Source organism: Callithrix jacchus, chromosome 1, assembly GCF_049354715.1.
Source record: "Callithrix jacchus isolate 240 chromosome 1, calJac240_pri, whole genome shotgun sequence".
Taxonomy (NCBI): domain Eukaryota; kingdom Metazoa; phylum Chordata; class Mammalia; order Primates; family Cebidae; genus Callithrix; species Callithrix jacchus.
Window position 1 is genome coordinate 215,725,787 of NC_133502.1, and position 20,807 is coordinate 215,746,593.

A 20,807-nucleotide genomic window follows, 5' to 3' on the forward strand; every position below is an offset into this window, starting at 1 on the left:
ACGTGGGAGCACGCACTGTATGTTTCATCCGGCAGGGCCTCTCCAGCCCACATCTTTGGCTTGTGGCTAGGAAATAGGAAGGCTTTTCAGAGAGAAAAGAAACAGCTCTCCACCTACGAGTCAAGTCACTATCGAAAGGCTGCTCGTTCCATTTCTCAGCCACATGGAGTTCCCAGGTAGACCCTGAGCTGCTTCCCTGGCCTATGGCTGTGTGTGTGTGCGTGCTCTTCTGTGCGTGCGATCTTGTGCACGTGTGTTCTTTTTGTGTATGTGTGCATGTGGCTCTCTGTGTATATGTAGGCTCTTTCCTCTGTGTGTGTATACATGGGGTCTTTCCTGTGTGTGTGTATATGCAGGCTCTTTCCTGCGTGTGTGTATATGTGCGCATGTGCTTTTCACCTGTGTGTGCTGTCCTCTGTGTGTGTGTGTACCTGCTCTTTTCTGTGTATGCGCATGTGTTCTCTGTATGTGAGCTCTCCTCTGTGTGTGGATCTGTGCACCTACACTCTTGTGCGTGTGTGGATCTGTGCGCTTACACTCGTGTGTGTGGATCTGTGTGCCTCTTGTGCATGTGTGGATCTGTGCACCTACACTCTTGTGCGTGTGTGGATCTGTGCACTTACGCTCTTGTGCGTGTGTGGATCTGTGTGCTTACGCTCTTCTGTGTGTGTGGATCTGTGCGCTTACGCTGTTGTGCGTGTATCTGTGTGCTTACGCTCTTTGTGTGTGAATCTGTGCACTTACGCTCTTTGTGTGTGTGTGGATCTGTGCGCTTATGCTTTTGTGCGTGTGTGGATCTGTGCGCTTACGCTCTTGTGTGCGTGTGGATCTGTGCGCGTATGCTCTTCTCTGCGTGTGGATCTGTGCGCTTACCCTCTTGTGCGTGTGTGGATCTGTGCGCATACTCTCTTGTGCGCGTGTGGATCTGTGCGCTTACGCTCTTGTGCGCGTGTGGATCTGTGCGCTTACGCTCTTGTGCGCGTGTGGATCTGTGCGTGTACGCTCTTCTGTGCGTGTGGAGCTGTGCGCTTACCCTTTTGTGCGTGTGGATCTGTGCGCTTACGCTCTTGTGCGTGTGTGGATCTGTGTGCTTACGCTCTTTGCGTGTGGATCTGTGTGCTTACGCTCTTCTGCGTGTGTGCATCTGTGTGCTTACGCTCTTCTGTGTGTGTGGATCTGTGCGCGTACACTCTTGTGCGTGTGTGGATCTGTGTGCTTACGCTCTTTGCGTGTGGATCTGTGCGCTTACGCTCTTCTGCATGTGTGGATCTGTGCGCTTACGTTCTTGTGCGTGTGGATCTGTGTGCTTACGCTCTTGTGTGCGTGTGGATCTGTGTGCCTACACTCTTCTGTGTTTTCTTCTCTGTGTGTGTGCACATGCTCTTCTTTCTGCATAGAAGGCTCTGCTCCCGCTCCCTCCTCAGCCTTCACCAGCCTCTCTTTCCGTCACCTCTGTGCAGTCTTCCTTCACCGAGTGTGCCTAACTTCCCTGTCCGTTTCAGTGGAGTTACTTCTTGCTTTTCCTTTCTGTGCATTTTTCCACTCAGACAGGTGGGGGTCCTGAGGTCCTGACTGGTTGGCCTTTGAGGTGCCAGGCTGCAGCATTGCCCAGTAGAGGAAACAGATGGGAGAGGCTGATCACAAACCCAGGCAGGCACCCCTGGCATTATCTGTCCACACAGACCCCCAGGATGAGCCCAGGCCCTGCCAATGGCACAAAACCTGGAGAACTGACCAAGGGGAGGGCTCACATGCCAGGCACCAGGGAGTGCCTCAGCCACCTGCGCCTCCATTCAGCAACAAAGTGCTTCCCAGTCCTCTGTGCCATCCGTGTAGGACTGAAGGTGCCACAGTCAGTCCTGAGGAGACCCTTTCCAGGGACTCACCTTGAAGTGGGTGAGAGCCAGGCCTGGAGCCAGTGGAGGAGCTGCTGCTTTGGGTAGGGCAGTGGTAAAGGGGCTTGTTGCCTGTGAACTAAGACCTCGGGTGGAACCGTGGGAGCCTTGGGAAGGTTGGGAGAAAGGGGGTTCCAGTTGGAAAGAGCAGTGGCACCAAGGCCTGAGATGGCCGCAGAGTGGCTGGGCCTGGCGAGAGAGCACCCAGTGCCAGTGAGGAGCCAGAGAGCAGGGAGCAGCTGGGCACGCACCTGAAGCCTGCTCAGGAATGCGTTTTCTCGTCAGTGTCTCAGGAAGCCACAGGGGACAGATGGGGTGACCTGACATTTTTAGCACCATCTTCTGCTGCTCAGCGGGATGCGGAGTGAGGGTGATGGCAGGACGACCAGCCAGGAGACTGTCCCTGTGGACTGGGCACAAGATGAAGGTGGTCAGGCTTCTGGCAGGGGAGTGAGGAGAAGGGGTTGGGTGCCACAGCCTTTTGGGGTTTCCTCTAGTGGTGATGGCATGTGGGGTCCTCAGGTCTCCCTGCAATTTTCTAAGGGGCGGGCCTCTACAGTGGCACATGCTTTTAGTGGCGAGCCAGGCTGTGTGTGGTGTCATGCGCCTCCACGGGCACCCTCTTTTCACTGTTTCAGCCTGCTTGCCTCGGTAAAGGTCATTTTTGTTCAACGCTTGAGCCGGCCGTCCTTTATTTACATGTTAGTGGGATGAAAGTGGACATCAAGCAGAGTTAAGTGGAATGCTTTGGACTGACCAGTAGCTTTCTTCAGTCAATAAGAAAGTGGCGTTCTCCATTTTTCCTCATAGTAATACAAGCGTGTGCTTTCAGAGCGCCTGACCCCCCAGGCCGGGAAGCACTTCCAGGAGGCTGGGTGGGCACCTCCACACTGGCTTGGACTGGGGGAAGCACGTGATTGCAGGGTTGCTGGCTGGCTTGTGAAAGGACACTCACTGTGCAGTGCTCCAGCACTGTCTGCTGACTGAAGGCTTAGCCGCCTCCCGCCCTGCCTGTTAGGTGCTGCTGATCGGCCCCATAGTGCTTTCTGTGTCTCTCCTGAGGCTGTGCGTAGGCACGACTCAGTCCGTCTCAGGTGCAGCTCGTAGACCCGGCCTCACGGAGGCTCTTCCTACTGAACTGAGTCCGGGGCCATGGCCTGCTCAGCTCTCTCCCCCTGCAGCAGCCCGTTTCCGGTTCCACAGATCCCAGGACATTGTCGCCGGGAGAGGAGTTGGGCTCCTGTTGGCATCCTCCCTGGGTGAAGCTGGGTATGTCCTATTTGTCATATAGGTTTTCTCCAGCCGTTAGGCTGCTGTGGGTAGGACTGCATTCATGCTTATGAGTAGAGCAGGCTTGAGAGACAGCGTGTGTGCATGTGTGAGACAAGCCCTCTGAAAGTGAGGGCCTTGTTAAACGGTGGGGGTGCTCCGCTGCCTGAATACACACACACACACACACACACACACACACACACACACACACACACACAGTCTCTCGCTCTCTGTGTCTCTCTCCCTCCCCTCTCTCTGTTCCTCCCCTCCCTCAAGCCCTGCAGTGCAACTGTCCCCTGCTCTGGGTGGTGCCTGCCTTGACTCCCTCTGTCCAGGGTGCGTGCTCCTGGGGTGCTGCACCGCCTGCTCCCTGGGCTGTAGAGGACACCACATGGCGACAGAGCTGGTTCTGGTGGCTGCTGGCTGCCATAGCCCTCTGGACGTGCATGGAGGGATGTCAGTGGCCCCGGACATCTGGGCCTTCTTGGTGAGGAGGTGTTGGGCAAAGTGTCCCCGTTTCTTCATGACTCTGTGTGGTCAGCTTCCTTGGAGTCACCACCTCTGTGTCATTTCTTTTCCTGTTGCTCCTCCTCCTGTCCTTGTGTGGCCCCTGTCCCCTCCACCCGTGCTCCTGACCCTTTCGGGGGCTCAGACGCTCCTCAGAGGCTTGCTGATGAGCAGACTTGAGGGCTGCCGAGCTGCACCCCCATCCTGTGCCTGCCTCATGGCCTGGCCTGCTTGTATTCTAGTCTCACACGCTGTCCCCTGGGCTACCTTCATGCCCCAGTGGCCGGGCAGGACAGGGGCTGCACGGCTGTGACTTGTGAGGCGCTGTTGGCCCTTCCTGTTGCTGCCCTGCTCGTTCATCTCCCTCTGGGGCCACCGTGGGGCTGCCCACAGCACGGCTCCGCTGGCCGCTACTTGCAGCTTTCTTAAATAACAGTGTCATCATTTGCTGAGCTTCTGTGCGTGAGGAAGTCTTAAATGGCACTGTGTTGTTGAGTGAGTTCAGTCTTCGATGCTAAATATTCAATTCTGTGTAGAAAGTTGTGGACTGAGACGAAAACCGTGTATGGATTATGCCCGAATGTATACTCATCCCAGCAGCGCCCTCGGGTGCCTGCAGTGCCAGGTGGTTGCTCTGTTACTTATTGGACCAACTGCGTGGACTGCAGGCTGACGATGCCACTCTACAAAGGGTTCCGCGGGTTGAGAGACTTCACCTGTCGGCCCCAGGTCCCTCCTTTGTAAGTCCTGGGTGGATGGTAATTGTGGGGATGGAGAGGACCAAGCCCAGTAAGGTTTAGGATTGTAGGCAATGCAGGAGGCATGCAGTTGCCTGGGTGCAAGTGCAGGTGGCTCTGCGGGGCTGAGTGTATATGGAAGTGATGGAATTCATGCATGTGTCAGGTTTGCTCCTGAACTCTCCCTCCCGTGCCTGTGCCTGGTTTGTATGGACAGGCCTGGATGGAGCAGCTGCACCCGGCCTTATCTGGCAGGCAGCCCGGAGGTCAGGCTGGAGCCGCCAGCCGGTGACTCAGTGGAGAGGAGTGGGAACCGGAGGGCCACAAAGTGGGAAGTGGTTGGCTCTTCCTAAAAGAGGGCGGGGAGGGATCAGGTGGCAGCAGAGTCTTCGAGGAGGGAGCGATGCTTGAAGAAATGAAAGCCAGGGCAGTCGAGACTCCAGGTACAGGAGGGGCAGGCTTTCCAGGCAGTGGCAGGAGTGTGGGCTGATGGCTGGCAGGCTCAGTCGGAGAGGGTGCTGTGGCTTAGTGCAGCAAGGATGTGGGTGCTGGCTGGGGAGACCCTGGCGCAGGGGCTAGACTGAGGGGCAGGGGGTACCTCACTGGGCCTGTGGTGGTGGAGGGGCTCTGTCGGTGGGGGGTCTTCAGCTCTGTGTCCGTGTGTACGGTGTGGGTGACAGGATTGTGTTGTGCCTTAGTATAATACAACCTTCCTTATGAGTGAAGATGGGAGAGAGTGGGGACAGGGGATGGCGGAGAGAAGGATTAACTGAATGTATTGGGAGTATTGGAAGGGAAGCCGCTGGGCTGGATAACTGAATGCCTGGGGAGATTTTGTAAGTGGGGAAAGTTGTTTAAGTTTGTCTTCTTGAATGCTGATCACTCTCACGGGTTTCGAGAAACCTGTTTAAGTTATGAGGAAAATTTAGAGCATCATCCACTCACGTGTCCATCCATTCATCCCCTCGCCTGCTCACCCATCCACCCTCCCTCACCGAGGAGGCCTTCCCTTCACTGATAGGCCAGGTGCCGCTGCACCCCGGCCCGAGGGGTGTGGAGGAGCAGAGAGCTCCTGCGGACTGGGCCAGGGGCGGATGAAATGGGCCACATTGCTTGTGAGACGATAAATACTTAAGATAATTGACACTTGATTGAAAAAAAAAATTAAGGGCCATGCGTTTGGCTCACACCTGTAATCCCAGCACTTTGGGAGGCCGAGGTGGGTGGATCACTTGAGGTCAGGGGTTCGTAACCAGCTGGGCCCACATGGTGAAACCCTGTCTCTACCAAAAAATACGAAAATTAGCCAGGTGTGCTGGTGGCCTGTGCCTGTAATCCTGGCTACTTGGCAGGCTGTGTTGAGAGAATTGCTCGAACCTGGAAGGCAGAGGTTGTGGTGAGCCGAGGTGGCGCCACTGCACTGAAGCCTGGACCACAGAGTAAGACCCCGTCTCAAAAAAAAAAAGCAATAGATATGTGTTTACATTTGAATTTTAATATTAGGAACAGTGTAAAAATACTGATGATACACATTTTGAGTAACAGAATGCTCGCGTTTTAAAGTTTCTGTTTACTTTACCACCCGTTCATTTTCTTTCAGATTTTTGAAAGGATCTTGTTTATATGGGCCATCCGCCACCCCGCCAGCGGGTACGTTCAGGGGATCAATGACCTCGTCACGCCTTTCTTCGTGGTCTTCATTTGCGAGTACTTAGGTAAGATTTCTCGCAAACATTAAACGTGAACTTCAGTGGACTTGCTGTGTGTCACTATGCATAATTATAAAAATATCGAAAATTGCCCTTCAGTTTACTGTTATTAATGATAAGTAATCTTAGAGAAAGAGTTTTCTCATTGTTGACCACAGCTTCCAAAATGTCTTTAATCCACATGCTCGACCACTGGAATCGTGAAGTTGCAGTTGTGATTAGTAAGATCTTCTTTTTAACAATCTGTGGGGATAAACAGTTTGCCTGGGGAGTGTAGTTAATTCTAAAGGCCAGCACAGTGTCGGCTTTAATGGTTTGAAATTATTTTTTTCATTGATGAGATGGAGTCTTGCTCTGTCGCCCAGGCTGGAGTGTAGTGGCTTGACCTCAGCCCACCACAACCTCTGCCTCGGGTTCAAGTGATTCTCCTGCCTCAGCCTCCTGAGTAGCTGGGATTACAGGCATGCATCACCAAGCCCAGCTAATTTTTGTATTTTGAGTAGAGACGGGGTTTCACTGTGTTGGCCAGGCTGGTCTTGAACGCCTGACCTCATGATCCACCCACCTCGACCTCCTAAAGTGCTGGGATTACAGGCGTGAGCCGCTGTGCCCAGCCAGTGATTTACATTTAAATGGATAAGGTTAATGTGTTAGAATGTCAGTGGCATATTTTGCTTACAAGATGAAAACCAAATCTTTAGTTACTTTTCTGTGGCATTTCATCACTTTTCTGCTTTTGATATACTAGTAACATTCTGTATTCTGAGAGTATTAATTACCTGTAGCTGGTGGAACAGTGTAGGTTGGCTACGCTGTTTCTTTGTGAGTACTGTGTATCTTTTCTTTATCATGTCAACTGAACACAACTGAATCTGCTTAGAATGTGTTTTAACTTAAAACCCCTGATGATAAAGTGAGGCTCTGCTTTTTAATTCATCTGTGAATAAAACACAGGAGAGCGGGACTTGCCTGTTTTGTTGCCGCATTTGACTCTAAACCGGTTTGGTGTCCTGCAAGCCTTCCGGACCTGCTGCTTGCCCGTTTTCATGACATGCAGTTTTAGCCTTTGCAGTTTGTGGTTGGCTTCAGAGTCACACCCTTGCTGTAACCTGGAGAGATGAGCTTTACCAAAGGACAGATTATCCTCCGAGGTTGGGGACATAGCCATGAACCGAATTTCACTGCAAGCCCTGTCATACTTTGTCCCCATTTATGATTTCAGAGGAGGGTGCCTCATTGCTAAGCAACTGAGAGCTGTTGCTGCTCACTCCCTAATCATCTCTTAAGCAGAGAGGCCGCTCCTGAGGGTGCTTGCTTTTCTGCCTCTCACCCCTCATTTGACAGATAATGAAAATGCTCTTAATGATCCTAGAACAGTAGGACCTCTGTCAGTAGACGTCAGCGCTGTTAATTGAAAGGGGGAGTTCAGCTGAGATGTGATTAGAGAATTGATATTCCATGTTAAATAGACCATTTAATTAATGTGGCAAATGTTTGTCTTAACTACTTTACCACCAACTTCTCTTGTAAGACCCAAGTGATTCTTAATGCATTTGCCCGATTATCGGCAAGACAGGACGAAGGGGCGTGACCACGATCTTAATTGTCCAGCAGAGACGAGAAAATGGAATTTGTGTCCTGTAAGTGGCGTTTTCAGATGAGCTCAGGGACACTCTCCTTGCCTTCCCGCATCTCCATCACACGCGCACACGTGCATCCCCATCACACGCGCACATGCGCATTCCCATCACGCACACGCACATCCCCATCACACGCGCACATGTGCATCCCCATCACACGTGCACACGTGCATCCCCATCACACGCGCACATGCGCATCCCCATCACACACGTGCACACGTGCACCTCCATCATACACGTGCACACGCCCATCCCCATCACACACGTGCACACGCGCATTCCCATCACGCACACGCGCATCCCCATCACACACGTGCACACACGCATCCCCATCACACACGTGCACACGCGCACCCCCATCATACACGTGCACACGCGCATCCCCATCACACGTGCACACGCACATCCCCATCACACACGTGCACACGCGCATCCCCATCATACACGTGCACACGCGCATCCCCATCACACGTGCACACGCACATCCCCATCACACACGTGCACACGCGCATCCCCATCACACACACTTGCACACGCGCATCCCCATCACGCACACGTGCATCCCCATCACACGCGCACACGTGCATCCCCATCACACACGTGCACACACGCATCCCCATCACACACGTGCACACGCGCACCCCCATCATACAGGTGCACACGCGCATCCCCATCACACAGGTGCACACGCGCATCCCCATCACACACGTGCACACGCGCATCCCCATCACACACACTTGCACACGTGCATCCCCATCACACACGCGCATTCCCATCACGCACACGCACACACGCGCATCCCCATCACACACGCACACGCAGACGTATCCCCATCACACGTGTACACGCGCATCCCCATCACACACGTGCACACGCGTATCCCCATCACACACACGTGCACACACATGCACACATCAGAACACAACTACACATTGTGGGTGTACAGTGTCCCTTCCGAACATCTGTGTAAAAATGTACCATTTATCCTGTCAGTTGAGAATAACCGACAGACCTAGAAAGCGGACCTAGAAAAATGTTTGGTCTTGGATTTCACGTGTGGTTGTGATTTCACATGTGGCATTTGTAGTCCTTTCTAGATCTTGCTTCCTGTTTGGGGAATGTCCATTAGTATAGTCCAAGTCCATTTTACTTTGTTGTAAAGAAGCGTTTACAACATAGTGTATTACAAATCCATTTCATTATGCTGTAAAGACACGTTTAACTTGCATGGGGCGCTGTCGAGCTTCCCTAGGGCTACAGTTTTGTCATTCACACAGCCCTTCATGGAGCACCTGCCCTGGTGCTGGGTTGGGAGGTGACTTCAGTTCAATTCAGCGAGTGTTGACAGAGCATCTCCTGGCCCTGTGCTGTGGGAGCCGGGCAACAGACCAAGGAAAGCCTGATCCCTGCCCTCTTGGAGCCTGTGGTTAATAGCACAGGAGACAGATTGTAGATGAGTAATTTAAAGTCTTAATTAAAGTAATTAGCATTCACATTATCAAGAGGAAGCATGGGCTGCTGTGAGTACCTGTCCGGTTTAGGGGTCAGAGGAGGCTTCCAGGATGAAGTGACATTTTAGCCATATCTCATGGGATGAGGGGGAGCCAGGTTGAGGCCAGGCGTTCAGAGAAGGCAGCAGGAGGGCCAGCCTGGAATCCAAGGCGCAGTGACAAGTGGTTGCACTGGGAGGAAGGGCGGGGCCGCCTGGGCCTCGGTGCTGAGAAGCTTGGGGTGGAGTCCCGGGGCATGCACAACCCCCAGCCACTGAGCTTAGCTTTTTGTCTTTGAACATTCCGTCTGGCAGCTGCGTGGATGAGATTGGAGAGTTTCTTGGGAAGCTCACAGACCGGGGACCCGCAGCCTCCAGCCCCGGCAGAGGCACGGGTGCCCTTCAGAGTGGCTGTTCTGGTTTGCTGAACTCTTGGTTTGCTTGGTCACCAGGCCAGAATACCTCCGACACTCTGCTTAGTGAAGCCCTTCAAGTGGACTGTTCTTCAGAGGTTAGACCCTGGCAGTGGGAGTCTGGTTTTGATGCCTGAGCACCTGCCAGTCCTTGGGCCTCCTGCCTGTGGCGCTAGCCCGGGTGTGCGCTGCCTCCTGAGAGCTGCCGCTGGCCTGCTTCTGGCGGCGAGCTTGCGTTGCTGCTTGGATTCTTTTTTTTTTTGAAGTACAGGACAGAATCCTAGTTAATCGAAGGTGTAAGAAATCCCCTGGGTGTGGGATTTCTTCAGGGGCTTTTGGGCAACAGCGGACAGATCTGTGAGGCCTGAGTGGGAGCTGGGCTCTTTCTGGGGACGTGCGTTTGCCATGTGTCCAGGGCCCCTCAGGATCCACAGCTCCTGGCCTGCCGTATGCCCCCGCTGGTTCCACGGCAGGAGGGAAATGGAGCGCGGCAGTGGTGCCTGTGATGTTCCAGGTGGGAAGTGGCCACTCCTGAGTAGCCAGGCCCTTCCACTTGGCATCATGCTTTCAAGGCTCTCCGTGCAGCGTGAATGAGTCCTCATTCCTTCCTGTAACCCGAGAAGGGCCCGTGGTGGGGACGCCGCACGTGAATCAGTCCTCATTCCTTCCTGTAGCCGGAGAAGGGCCTGTGGTGGGGACGCCGCACGTGAATCAGTCCTCATTCCTTCCTGTAGCCAGAGAAGGGCCCGTGATGGGGACGCCGCACGTGAATCAGTCCTCATTCCTTCCTGTAGCCAGAGAAGGGCCCGTGGTGGGGACGCCGCACGTGAATCAGTCCTCATTCCTTCCTGTAGCCGGAGAACTGCCCGTGGTGGGGACGCCACACGTGTTTCTCCACTCAGCCGCTCCTGGACGTTTCAGGTGTTTCAGTTTTTCGACTAACGTTGTTTCCATTTTTGACTAAGCTTTTGACTAACAGGAATCCCATTGCGATGAATATTCATGTACAAGTTTTCACGTAGATGTGTGTTTCCATTTCTCGTGGTTTATGACGGGGAGTAGAATTGCCGGGTCCCGTGTAACTCTGTGTTTAACTATCTGCCGGACTGTTTTCCCATGCGGTGGCTCCTTTTCCACGCCCGCAGCAGTGTGCGCGGAGCTTCGTTTCCTCTTCCTGCGTGAGTTTGTCCATATCCTGGTCAACATTTGTCATTATCTTTCACTCTCTTTTTGGGTAGACTTGAGTGAACCTCATATTAATTTAAAGAGACCGAGTTCTGCCTCTTACTCTCAAACTGTGAGAAAAACTCTGAGGAGAGGGGATGCCGACTACAGAAATCATTATTCGCAAAGATAAAGGAATGAATTCCTGGGTGCTGCTGGTTTCCCCGCAGCCCAGCACACCTGCAGTGTTGACAGCCGTCATGCCCGCTGCCAAATTCCCTGTTGTAAGAGGCAACCTGTATGTGCCGGTTTCTTACAATGGATGCACACGCTGTTGTTTTCTTCCAGGCTTAAAGCTGAGTGTTAGGTAGGTATATGTGTGTGTATGAATGCATGAATGAATGAAGGAGAGGGACAGTCTTGCTCTGTCACCAGGCCAAGTGCGGTGGTGTGATCATGGCTCATGGCAGCCGCAACCTCCCAGGTTGAAGTGATGCTCCCACCTCAGCCTCCTAAGTAGCTGGGACTGCAGGCGTGCACCACCACGCCTGGCTAATTTTTTATTTTTTGTAGAAGCAGGGTCTTGCTGTATTGCCCTGGCTGGTCTCAAACTCCTGGACTCGAGGAATTCTTCCTTGGCCTCCCGAAGTGCTGAGATTACAGGAATGAGCCACTGTGCCTGGCTTAAAGCTGGGTATTCTCTCATTATTCTAATAATTGTTTGGTCATGTCCTATGACAATTACACCTTAACTTTTTAGGAGGGAAACGTGTAAAGGTAAAGTTTCCATATATTCCCTGAAACTTGGAGACTGTGATTCCGCTTCGTTCCTGGTGGGTGCTCTGTTTTCCTTTTTCCTGTTGTGCTTCTTTCACGTAGATTCACTGCTCCTCGAATCTGGGGACTGTGTCTCACGTGCGTGTCATGCTTTGTGAGAGAAGCTCAGTAGGTGGGAGAAGCTCTGTTGAATTGGATCCCTACAGAAAGTTTTGTGTCTATGGAGCACTTCGCTCCTTAGAGGGAGACACAGTCTCCCTCTGTCGCCTAGTTATTCATATTTGTTTAAACATCAAAACAATATATACGTATTTTTTGAAGTTAACATTATGTTTATCTTGGCTTACTTCAGCCTCCGCCTCCCGGGTTCAAGCTGCTCTCCTGCGTCAGCCTCCCAGGTAGCTGGGATTATCGGCGCCTACCACCACGCCCGGCTAATTTTGTATTTTTAGTAGAGATGGGGTTTCACCATGTTGGCCATGCTGGTTTCGAACTCCTGACCTTCAGTGATCTGCCCACCTCGGCCTCCCAAAGTGCTGGGATTTCAGGCACGAGCCACCATGCCCGACCAGTATGTTATTAATTAATCAATTTATTTTAACTTTTATTTTAGGTTCAAGGGTACATGTACAGGTTTTCATATAGGTAAATTGTGAGCCACAGGGGTGTGGTGTACAGGTTATTTAGTTCCTCAGGTAATGAATATAATACCTGATGGGTAGTTTTTTGATTCTTACCCTCCTCCTGCTCTTCACTCTCAGCCAGGCCCTGGTGTCTATTGCTCCTTGGTGTCCGTGTGTACTCCGTTTTTGGCTCCCACTTACAAGTGAGACTATGCGGTATCTGGTTTTCTGCGCCTGCACTGGTTCTTCTAGGATAATGGCCTCTATCTCCATGTCGCCACAAGGGACATGACCTTCATTCTTTTTTATAGCTGAATAGTATTCCATGGTGTGTATGTACCACATTTTCTTTACCCAGTCCACCATTGCTGGGCATTCAGGTTGGTTTCATATTTTTGCTATTATAAATGGCGCTGTGATGAACATACACATGTGTATTTCCTTATGGCAGGACAGTTGGTATTCCTTTGGGTACATCCCCAATAATGGGATTGCTGGGTTGAACAGTGGTTCTGTTTTTAGTTCTCAGAGAGATCGCCAAAGTGCTCTCCACAGTGGCTTATCTGTCTACATTCTCACTCGCAGTGTGTAAGCGTTTCCTTTGTATGCAACCTCACCATCATCTGTTACTTTTTGACATTTTAATAATAGTCTTTCTGACTGGCGTGTGATGGCATCTCATTGTGGCTTTGATTTGCATTTCTCTGATGATGAGTGAGGTGGAACAGCTTTCATATGTGTGTTGGCCTCATACATGTCTTCTTTTTGAAAGGTGTCTCTGTCGCCTGCCGACTTTTTAATGGGTTGTGTTTTGCTCATTAAGTTCCTCATGGATTCTGGATACAGACCTTTGCTGGGTGCATCATTTGCAGTGTTTTCTCCTGTAGGTTGTACATTTACTCTGTTGATAGTTTTTGTTTTTTTTTTTTTTTGCCATGCAGAAGCTCTTTAGTGTAACTAAGTCCCATTTGTTAATTTCTGTTTTTGTTGCAATTTTTTTTGGCATCTTGGTCATGAAATCTTTGCCAGGGTCTGTGTCCAGAGTGGTATTTCTTTATTTTATCTTCCAGGGTGTATACAGTTTTAGGTTTCTTATCTAAGTCTTTAGTCTATCTTGAGTTGATTTTGGTGTAACCAAGGGGTCTAGTGTCAGTCTTCAGTGTATGGCTGACCAGTTACCCCAGCACCATTTATTGAATAGGAAGTCCTTTCTCCATTGCGTGTTTCTGTTGACTTTGTAAAAGATCAGATGGCTGTAAATGTGTGTTGGGTTCTCTGTTCTGTTCCACTGGCCTCTGTGTCTGTTTTTGTACTGGTGCCATGCTGTTTTTGCTTCTGTAGCCTTGAAGTATAGTTTCAAGTATGCCCACAAGTATATTTACAAGTCTGAATATTGTGATATCTCCAGCTTTATTCTTTTTGCTTAGGATTGCTTTGGCTAGTCAGACTCCTTTTTGGTTCCATGTGGATGTTAAAATAGTTTTTTTCTAATTCTGCAAAAAAATGTCATTTATTGGTAGTTTAATAGGAATATAGGAATAGCACTGAGCTTGTAAATTGCTTTGGGCAGTGTGTTCATTTTAACAATGGTGATTCTTCCTATCCATCAGCATAGGATGGTTTTCCATTTGTATGTTCCTCTCTGGTTTCTTTGAGCAGTGTTTTGTAATTCTCGTTGTAGAGATCTCATATGTCCCTGGTTAGCTGTATTCCTAGGTAGTTTATTAGTTTTGTGGCCGTTGTAATGGGATTTTGGACATTGTTGGTGTATAGAAATGCTACTGCTTTTTGTACATAGATTTTTGTATTCTAAAACTTTGCTGGATCTATCAGATCTAGGAGCTTTTTGGCAGAGACCATGGGGTGTTTTAGGCATCGAATCATATTGACGGCAAACAGTTTGATTTCCTCCTCTTCCTGTCGGCTGCCTTTTATTTGCTTCTCCTGCCGGATTGCTTTGGCAAGGGCTTCAGTGCTGTGTGGAACAGGAGTTCTGAGAGTGGGCATCCTTGTCTTGTTCCGGTTCTCAGGGGGATGCTTCCTGCCTTTGCGCATTCAGTGTGCTGTGGACTGTTGCCTCTTACTATTTTGAAGTATGTTCCTTCAGTGTTACAGAGTAATGTAAAAACATGGCTTTTAAATACTGTTAGTAGGAACAGCGGAGCTGGTGGAAAGCGTAGGTGAGATATGAAGGAGCAGGTGAAATACTTGGTCATCCCCCTGTTGAGAAGACTTATCGAAGCCTGCCTCCTCATGTGCAGCCTCCCCTTTGATGAAGATTCGTTCTCCCCACACAGCCACACTGGGAGGGCTGGAGAAGGGTCTCCCTGCTTTCTCTGCCCCCAAGAGACCCGTGGTCATCTGCATGTGGAGAGTCTGCACTCTACTTCAGTTCCTTGGGGGTGGCACCGTGGTATCACCTCTGAGTGGCAAGCACTGTGGGTCTGTGCCCTTCCCCACCTCTTACCTGACCCGGGACTGGGCCTCTGAGCCAGCCTGGGTCTCTTCTCTGGGCTGCTCGGGTCCCAGTGTCTAGGTCTGCGCTGGGGGAAAGAGGACTCATCCGTCCTGGAGCCTGAGCTGTGGTTCCAGCCCGTCCTTTGCGCCAGGGTCCCAGGCACTTGCCCGCTCAGCGCTCACTCGGGTGCCGTCCTGTGTGTGGCCACCAGGCGGCGCCTGCCACTGTTTCCTGTATTTCTTCCAGGTCTTCATTTTTGTGTGTTGTATTTACATTGTCAAGTGCGTATTATCTATGACATTTTATTTCGTGTTTTTCCCCATTTAACCTTACAAAGCTTTTCCCTGTATCGAGACATCTTTATAAAAATCATGTCTACCTTCTGTACGTAATACTCTATTGAGATCCTGTAGCATAATTTGTGAAACCATCCACCGCTGTTGAAATTGTGAGTTTTTCTTTCCTTTAGGCGTGGTGTAATTTTTAAGTAAAGCCTGTACTTCTCAAGCAGCAGCTGTCATACTCCTTTTAAGTTTGTTAAATTTGATCTTGAATTAAGGAGTGTTATTCTATCACCGTGAATTCCACAATTTAAGCAGAAAATTGTGTTTTAGTTTAAATATTTTTGGCATAGCAAGAAACAAAGAAGTGTTTGCCCCGCTCCCCATCTTCGATGCCTCTGTGCTACTTACATGTGGAAACAACCTTGACCGAGTACCTTGGACTGGTAACTCGGAGTGACCGGATGTCGGTTGTGCCGCACGGGAGCCATAGCACTGCATTTTGGAAGGTGAAGATTATTTTACAGTGGATCCCCACCATCAGTACGTTTAGTATCTCATTGACTTGCTTTCTTTACGTCATTTTCTCTTAAGTTACTCTTGAAAGCAATTGTGCTGCGGGATTGGAACAAACAGTGCATTTACTGAAGAACATTAAGAATATTTATTGTACGGTGGCTCATGCTTGTAATCTCAGCACTTTGGGAGGCTGAGGCGGGTGGATCACCTGAGATCAGGAGTTCGAGATCAGCCTGACCAACATGGAGAAACACCATCTGTACTAAAAATACAAGAATCAGCCAGGCGTGGTGGCACATACCTGTAATCCCAGCTACTCAGGAGGCTGAGGCAGGAGAATTGCTTAAACTCAGGAGGCGGTGGTTGCAGTGAGCCAAGATTGTGCCATTGCACTCCAGCCTGGCCAACAAGAGGGAAACTCCATCTCACAGACACACACACACACACAAAGAATATTGATTTTTATATTATTGTTTGTAAGATTCCTGAGGCATAGATCGTTCTTAAGCTTGTAGTTTTGCCCGGAGAGGACATTCTAACATATGGCTCCTGGACATGGAGGCCTGCTCGAGTTGTGATTAGCATACCGTCGGGGTGGCAGGTAAAATCCCTGCAGCCAGGGCAACCATGAGAGAAATAATGCGGAGAACATGCTCAAGGCTGGATTCTAGCAGCTCCGTCATTCTTTTCCTATTTCCATTATCAGAGTATTAATAGGGCTTCCAGTGACAGCGAGGGCAAGAACGATTGGTGCTGGTTTCTCATTGATAAGTTGCAGCTCGAGAATGATTTGCTTTGTTTGCATTTAAATTTCACTTCACTCTACCTCGTTTTTCTGCATTGTCTGAACCGAGGCTACTGCCAAATGCATCCTTTGCCTGACTTCCTCGAGTGTTCCTCATAGCTCAGGTGCTTGTGTCTCCACAGTTTATCTCAGAAACGCTGAACGGTAAAAACCAAAGCATCTGAGTGCAGCACATTGTCTGTGGTAGTTCTGTGAGACAAGCAGAGCGCTCCCTGGGGTTGCTGGTGGGTGAGACAGGAAAGGGGGTGGTGGCTGGTGGGTGGGACAGGAAAGGGGTGGTGGCTGGTGGGTGGGACAGGAAGAGGGCGGTGGCTGGTGGGTGGGACAGGAAAGGGGCGGTGGCTGGTGGGTGGGACAGGAAAGGGGCGGTGGCTGGTGGGTGGGACAGGAAAGGGGCGGTGGCTGGTGGGTGGGACAGGAAAGGGGCGGTGGCTGGCTTTGCAGCCCTGAAGTGACAGTACAGGTGCCACATCTTTGTATTGCCCACGAGTCATATGGATTCATATTTTCTAGTTAAAAACCTTTTGGAAATAATTAGGGTAATGGATTTACTGTTTGAAAAATTGGGAAATTTAATTACAGTGTGGCTTTATCATCCCAGAAGCTGTCACTTGAATGTTTAGCTAATTTTTTTCTGGCCTTTTAGTCTATAGACTCTTTTTCATAGTGGGTATTATATAATATTATATTATGCATGCAGATTTCACTGTTGCCCTTTGCTTGGTATCTAAGCATTTTTCCAGTGTCACTAAACATTTAAAAAAATGCGTTGTTTAAAAGTAGCAGCATACTGCTTTCAATAACGGTTAGAAAAACTAGGCAAATAGGCCAGAAACTAGAAGAATAAACAACGCAGAAAACCAGCTCGATCTAGTAGATATCCACAGAACACTGCACCAAACAGCAGCAGGACACACGTGGGGCTTGTGGAGCGGCCTCTAGAATAGACCATCTGCCAGGCCATCAGTTGAAAAGATGGAGTTGATACCAAGTGTGTTCTTTGACCACAGTGGCATTAAGTTAGAAACCAGTAACAGAGGGAAACTGGAAGAAAATGACAAATATGTAGACATTTTAGAACATACGCTAAATAACCAGTGGGTCAAAGAAGGAATCGTAAGGGAAATCAGAGAATGTTGGGAGGTGAAGAAGGTGAAAACCTAATAGATCAGCACTTACAGGACGCAGTTAAAGCTCCGAGGAAATTTACGGTTGTAACGGACTGTAATGAAAAAATCTCAAATCATTAACTTTCCTGTTTCAGAAACTTAGAAAAAGAGGTGCAAAGCAAAGCCAAAACACACCAAAAGGAGAAAATAAGACTGGGACAGAAATAAGTGAAACAGAATAGAATAATACACAAAATCAAAGTTGGTTCTTTGAGAATATGAACAAAATTGACAAACTTGTAGCTAGACTGACGAGAGACAGAACTCAAGTTACTAAATTCACGGGTAATTTAAGAAATATACAGCATTAAAGGAACACTGAGCACCTCTGTAAACTAGGCATGTATATGAAACAGACTCCTGGGAGGACGCAGATTGCCAAAACTGACCGTGATGGTTAATTTTGTGCCAGGTTGGCTGGACTATGGTGCCCTCTTGTTTGGTCAAACAGCAGTCTGTTTGTAGCTGCAGTCTGGCTGTATTTTACATGTGATTAACATTTAAATCGGTGGACTTTGAGTAAAGCAGATTATCCTCCACAGTGTAAGTGAGCCTCCTTACCTAATCAGTTGAAGGCCATGAGGGGGAAGACTGAAGTTTCTTGAAGAAGTAAAAATTTGTCTCAAGAAGGCATCATGGGGAATCCTGACTGAGTTTCTAGCCTGCTGGTCTACCCTACAGATTTCTGCCAATCCCTACAATTGTGAGAGCCAATTCCATAAAGTAAATCTCTCTCTGAGATTTAATTATTAACAATGTAAAATTAATTAATTTTAATCAATCATAGGACGAGTTTGCTGGTGAATTTTATCAAATGTTTAACAAAGAATTAACACTATTTCATAGACTATTCCCAAAAACAGAAGAGGAGGGAACACTTTTCACCTCATTCCGCAGAATGATACCCCACAGGCCAGTATCACTGTGAGACCAAAGTGAGATGAAGATGTAACAAGGAAACAAATCTATAGAACAGTGTTCCTCATCAAGATGGACTTAAAATCCTCAGCAACATCCTAGCTAACTGAATCTGGCAACACAGTAAAAGGATTAGGCATCATTTAGTAGAATTTATTTCAGGAATGCTGGGATGGTTCAACATTTGAAAATCAATCAGTGTAACATGCTGTGTTAACAGAATAAAGGACATGATCATCTCAGTTGATATAGAGAAAGCATTTGACAAAATCCAGCACGCTTTTATGGTTAAAAAAGAAACACCAACATTCAACAAACTAGGAACAAAAGAGAACTTCCTCTTAGTAAAGGACTTCCATGAAAATTCTATGACTAACATCACCCTAGTTTTCTACCTACGATCAGGAGTAAGAAAGATATGGATGTCTACTTTTCCACTTCTGTTTTAGTGTAGGTTCTAGCTAAGGCAGTTAAGCAGAAATAAAAATGAAACAAACGTCATCCAGAATGGAAACAAATAAAACTCTCTCTGTTTATAGATGACAGGATGTAGAAAAAACTAAGAAATCCACTAGAAAACTGTGAAAGCTTATAAACCAATTCAGGTTTGTAGGGTACAAGATCAAGATAAGAAAAATCAGTTACATGTTTATGCACTTGCAATGAAATATTTAAAAAATGGAACTAGGAAAATCTGTTGACATCAGAAAGAATAAAATACTTAGACATAAACTTAGCAAGAGAAGTGCAAGATTCACACTCTGAAAACGACAAATTATTGTCAAAATAAAGAAGATCTAAATAAATGGAAAGGCATCCCATGTTCATGGATTGGAAAACTTAATATTATTAAGGTGGCATTTTCCCCCAAATTGATGTAAAGATTCAGTGCAATCCCTATGAAAAGCCTAAATGGCTTGGCAGAATTTGTTGATCTCATCTTAAAATTCATTTGGGAATTCAGAGGACCCAGAATAGCCTTAACATCTTGAAAAAGAAGAGCAGAGATTATGCATTCTGGTATCAGAATTTATTACAAAACTATGTTAATTGAGACTGATGCTGCCATGTGGACAGACATGTAGATCACCAGAATAGAATTGAGAATCCAGACATAAATCTTCATGTTTATGGTCAATTGATTTTTGACAAAAATGCTGAGAAAATTCAGTGAGGAAATTTGTGTTTTCCAGCCAGTAGTCCTGGGATAGTTATTAGATATTGATATGTAAAAAGATGAAGCTCCACTCCTGCTTCTCTGCATACTCAAAAAAGAAAGTGACTCATGGCCTAAATGTAAGAACTGAAAGCATAAAGCTCTTGAAGGAAAACATGAATACATCTTCATGACCTTGGGTTAGGCCATGGTTCTGAGATATGACACCAAAAGCAAAAGGGACAAAGGATACATAAGTTGGATTTCACCAAAACCAAAACTTTCATGTTATAAATAATACCCTTAAGAACATGAAAAAACATTCCCCAGAATGGGAGAAATGTTTGCAAATGGGAGAAAATGTTCGCATATCTGAAAAGAAACTCATATCTAGTATGTACAGAGAACTCATCCAGTTCAATATTAAGACAAACTTATTTTAAAAAGTGCTGAGTTTTTGTATAGATATTTCTCCTGAGAAAATACACAAATGAACAATATATATATATACGAAAAGATGGCCAACATCGTTAATAGGGAGTACAAATCAGAAACCACAGTGTGATACCACTTCGCACCCACAAAGAGGGCTGCTATCAGAAAGAATAACAATAACAACTGTGGGCGGGATGTGGAGAAATCAGTGTGGGCCGGGGGTTGGCCATTAATGGGTACAGAATTTCTTGTGGAGGGGAGCAAAATGTTGTAAAATTAGATTGCAGTGGTGGTTACCCAACTTGGTGACTGTGTGAAAAACCACTTCAAACAGTTATGTGGCATGTGAATTCTATCTCAGTTGAACAATTCGAAAAAAGTCGAAGCTTATCATTCTGTTGTAAGGAGACACGATTGTCAGTTTTCTATCGCCAAACACTGTGTAGTTTGGACTTCTTTATTGTTGCTGTGGCCTGCGATGGCTCAGTGAACCAATCCTGATTGTGTTTTGGACGAGTCTTGTGATGCATTCTTAGAAGAGGCACCGCCGAATCAATGGCTGTGAGTATTTTTAGGTCTGGATAACATTTGCCAGGCTGTTTCCAGGCGTCACCGCCTCAGAGCCTGCCACGGAATTACTCGGTCATGTGGTTTTTGTGGTTGCAGCAGATAGTTAAAGGAGTCCTTTCTCCAGTACCTGGTTTCCTAATGAAACACGGCTGAGTTCTTATTCATCTGAATCTGGTCCTCAAGGCTGAGACGTTGGGATTTTTATCGTTGTTCATGTGGCCCTTTTCCTTCAGAGAACAAGTTCTGTTTCTGTTCCACGGAAATGCATTT

At 48.1% G+C, this 20,807-nt stretch overlaps 1 protein-coding gene across 19 annotated transcripts in view; it reads left to right on the forward strand.

Annotated features, from left to right (window-relative positions):
* The window catches only part of TBC1D22A (TBC1 domain family member 22A), a 508,739-nt gene that overhangs the window by 142,838 nt on the left and 345,094 nt on the right, over positions 1 to 20,807 (forward strand). For all 19 annotated transcript variants that reach the window (XR_013524311.1, XM_078343890.1, XM_078343911.1 and 16 more), the window contains one exon: positions 6,012 to 6,126. Coding sequence is in view for 18 of the 19 variants with exons in the window: in XM_078343890.1 (XP_078200016.1) it covers positions 6,012 to 6,126 (115 nt within the window). In the remaining variant the exon portion in view is untranslated. The remainder of the gene's footprint in view (positions 1 to 6,011; positions 6,127 to 20,807) is intronic.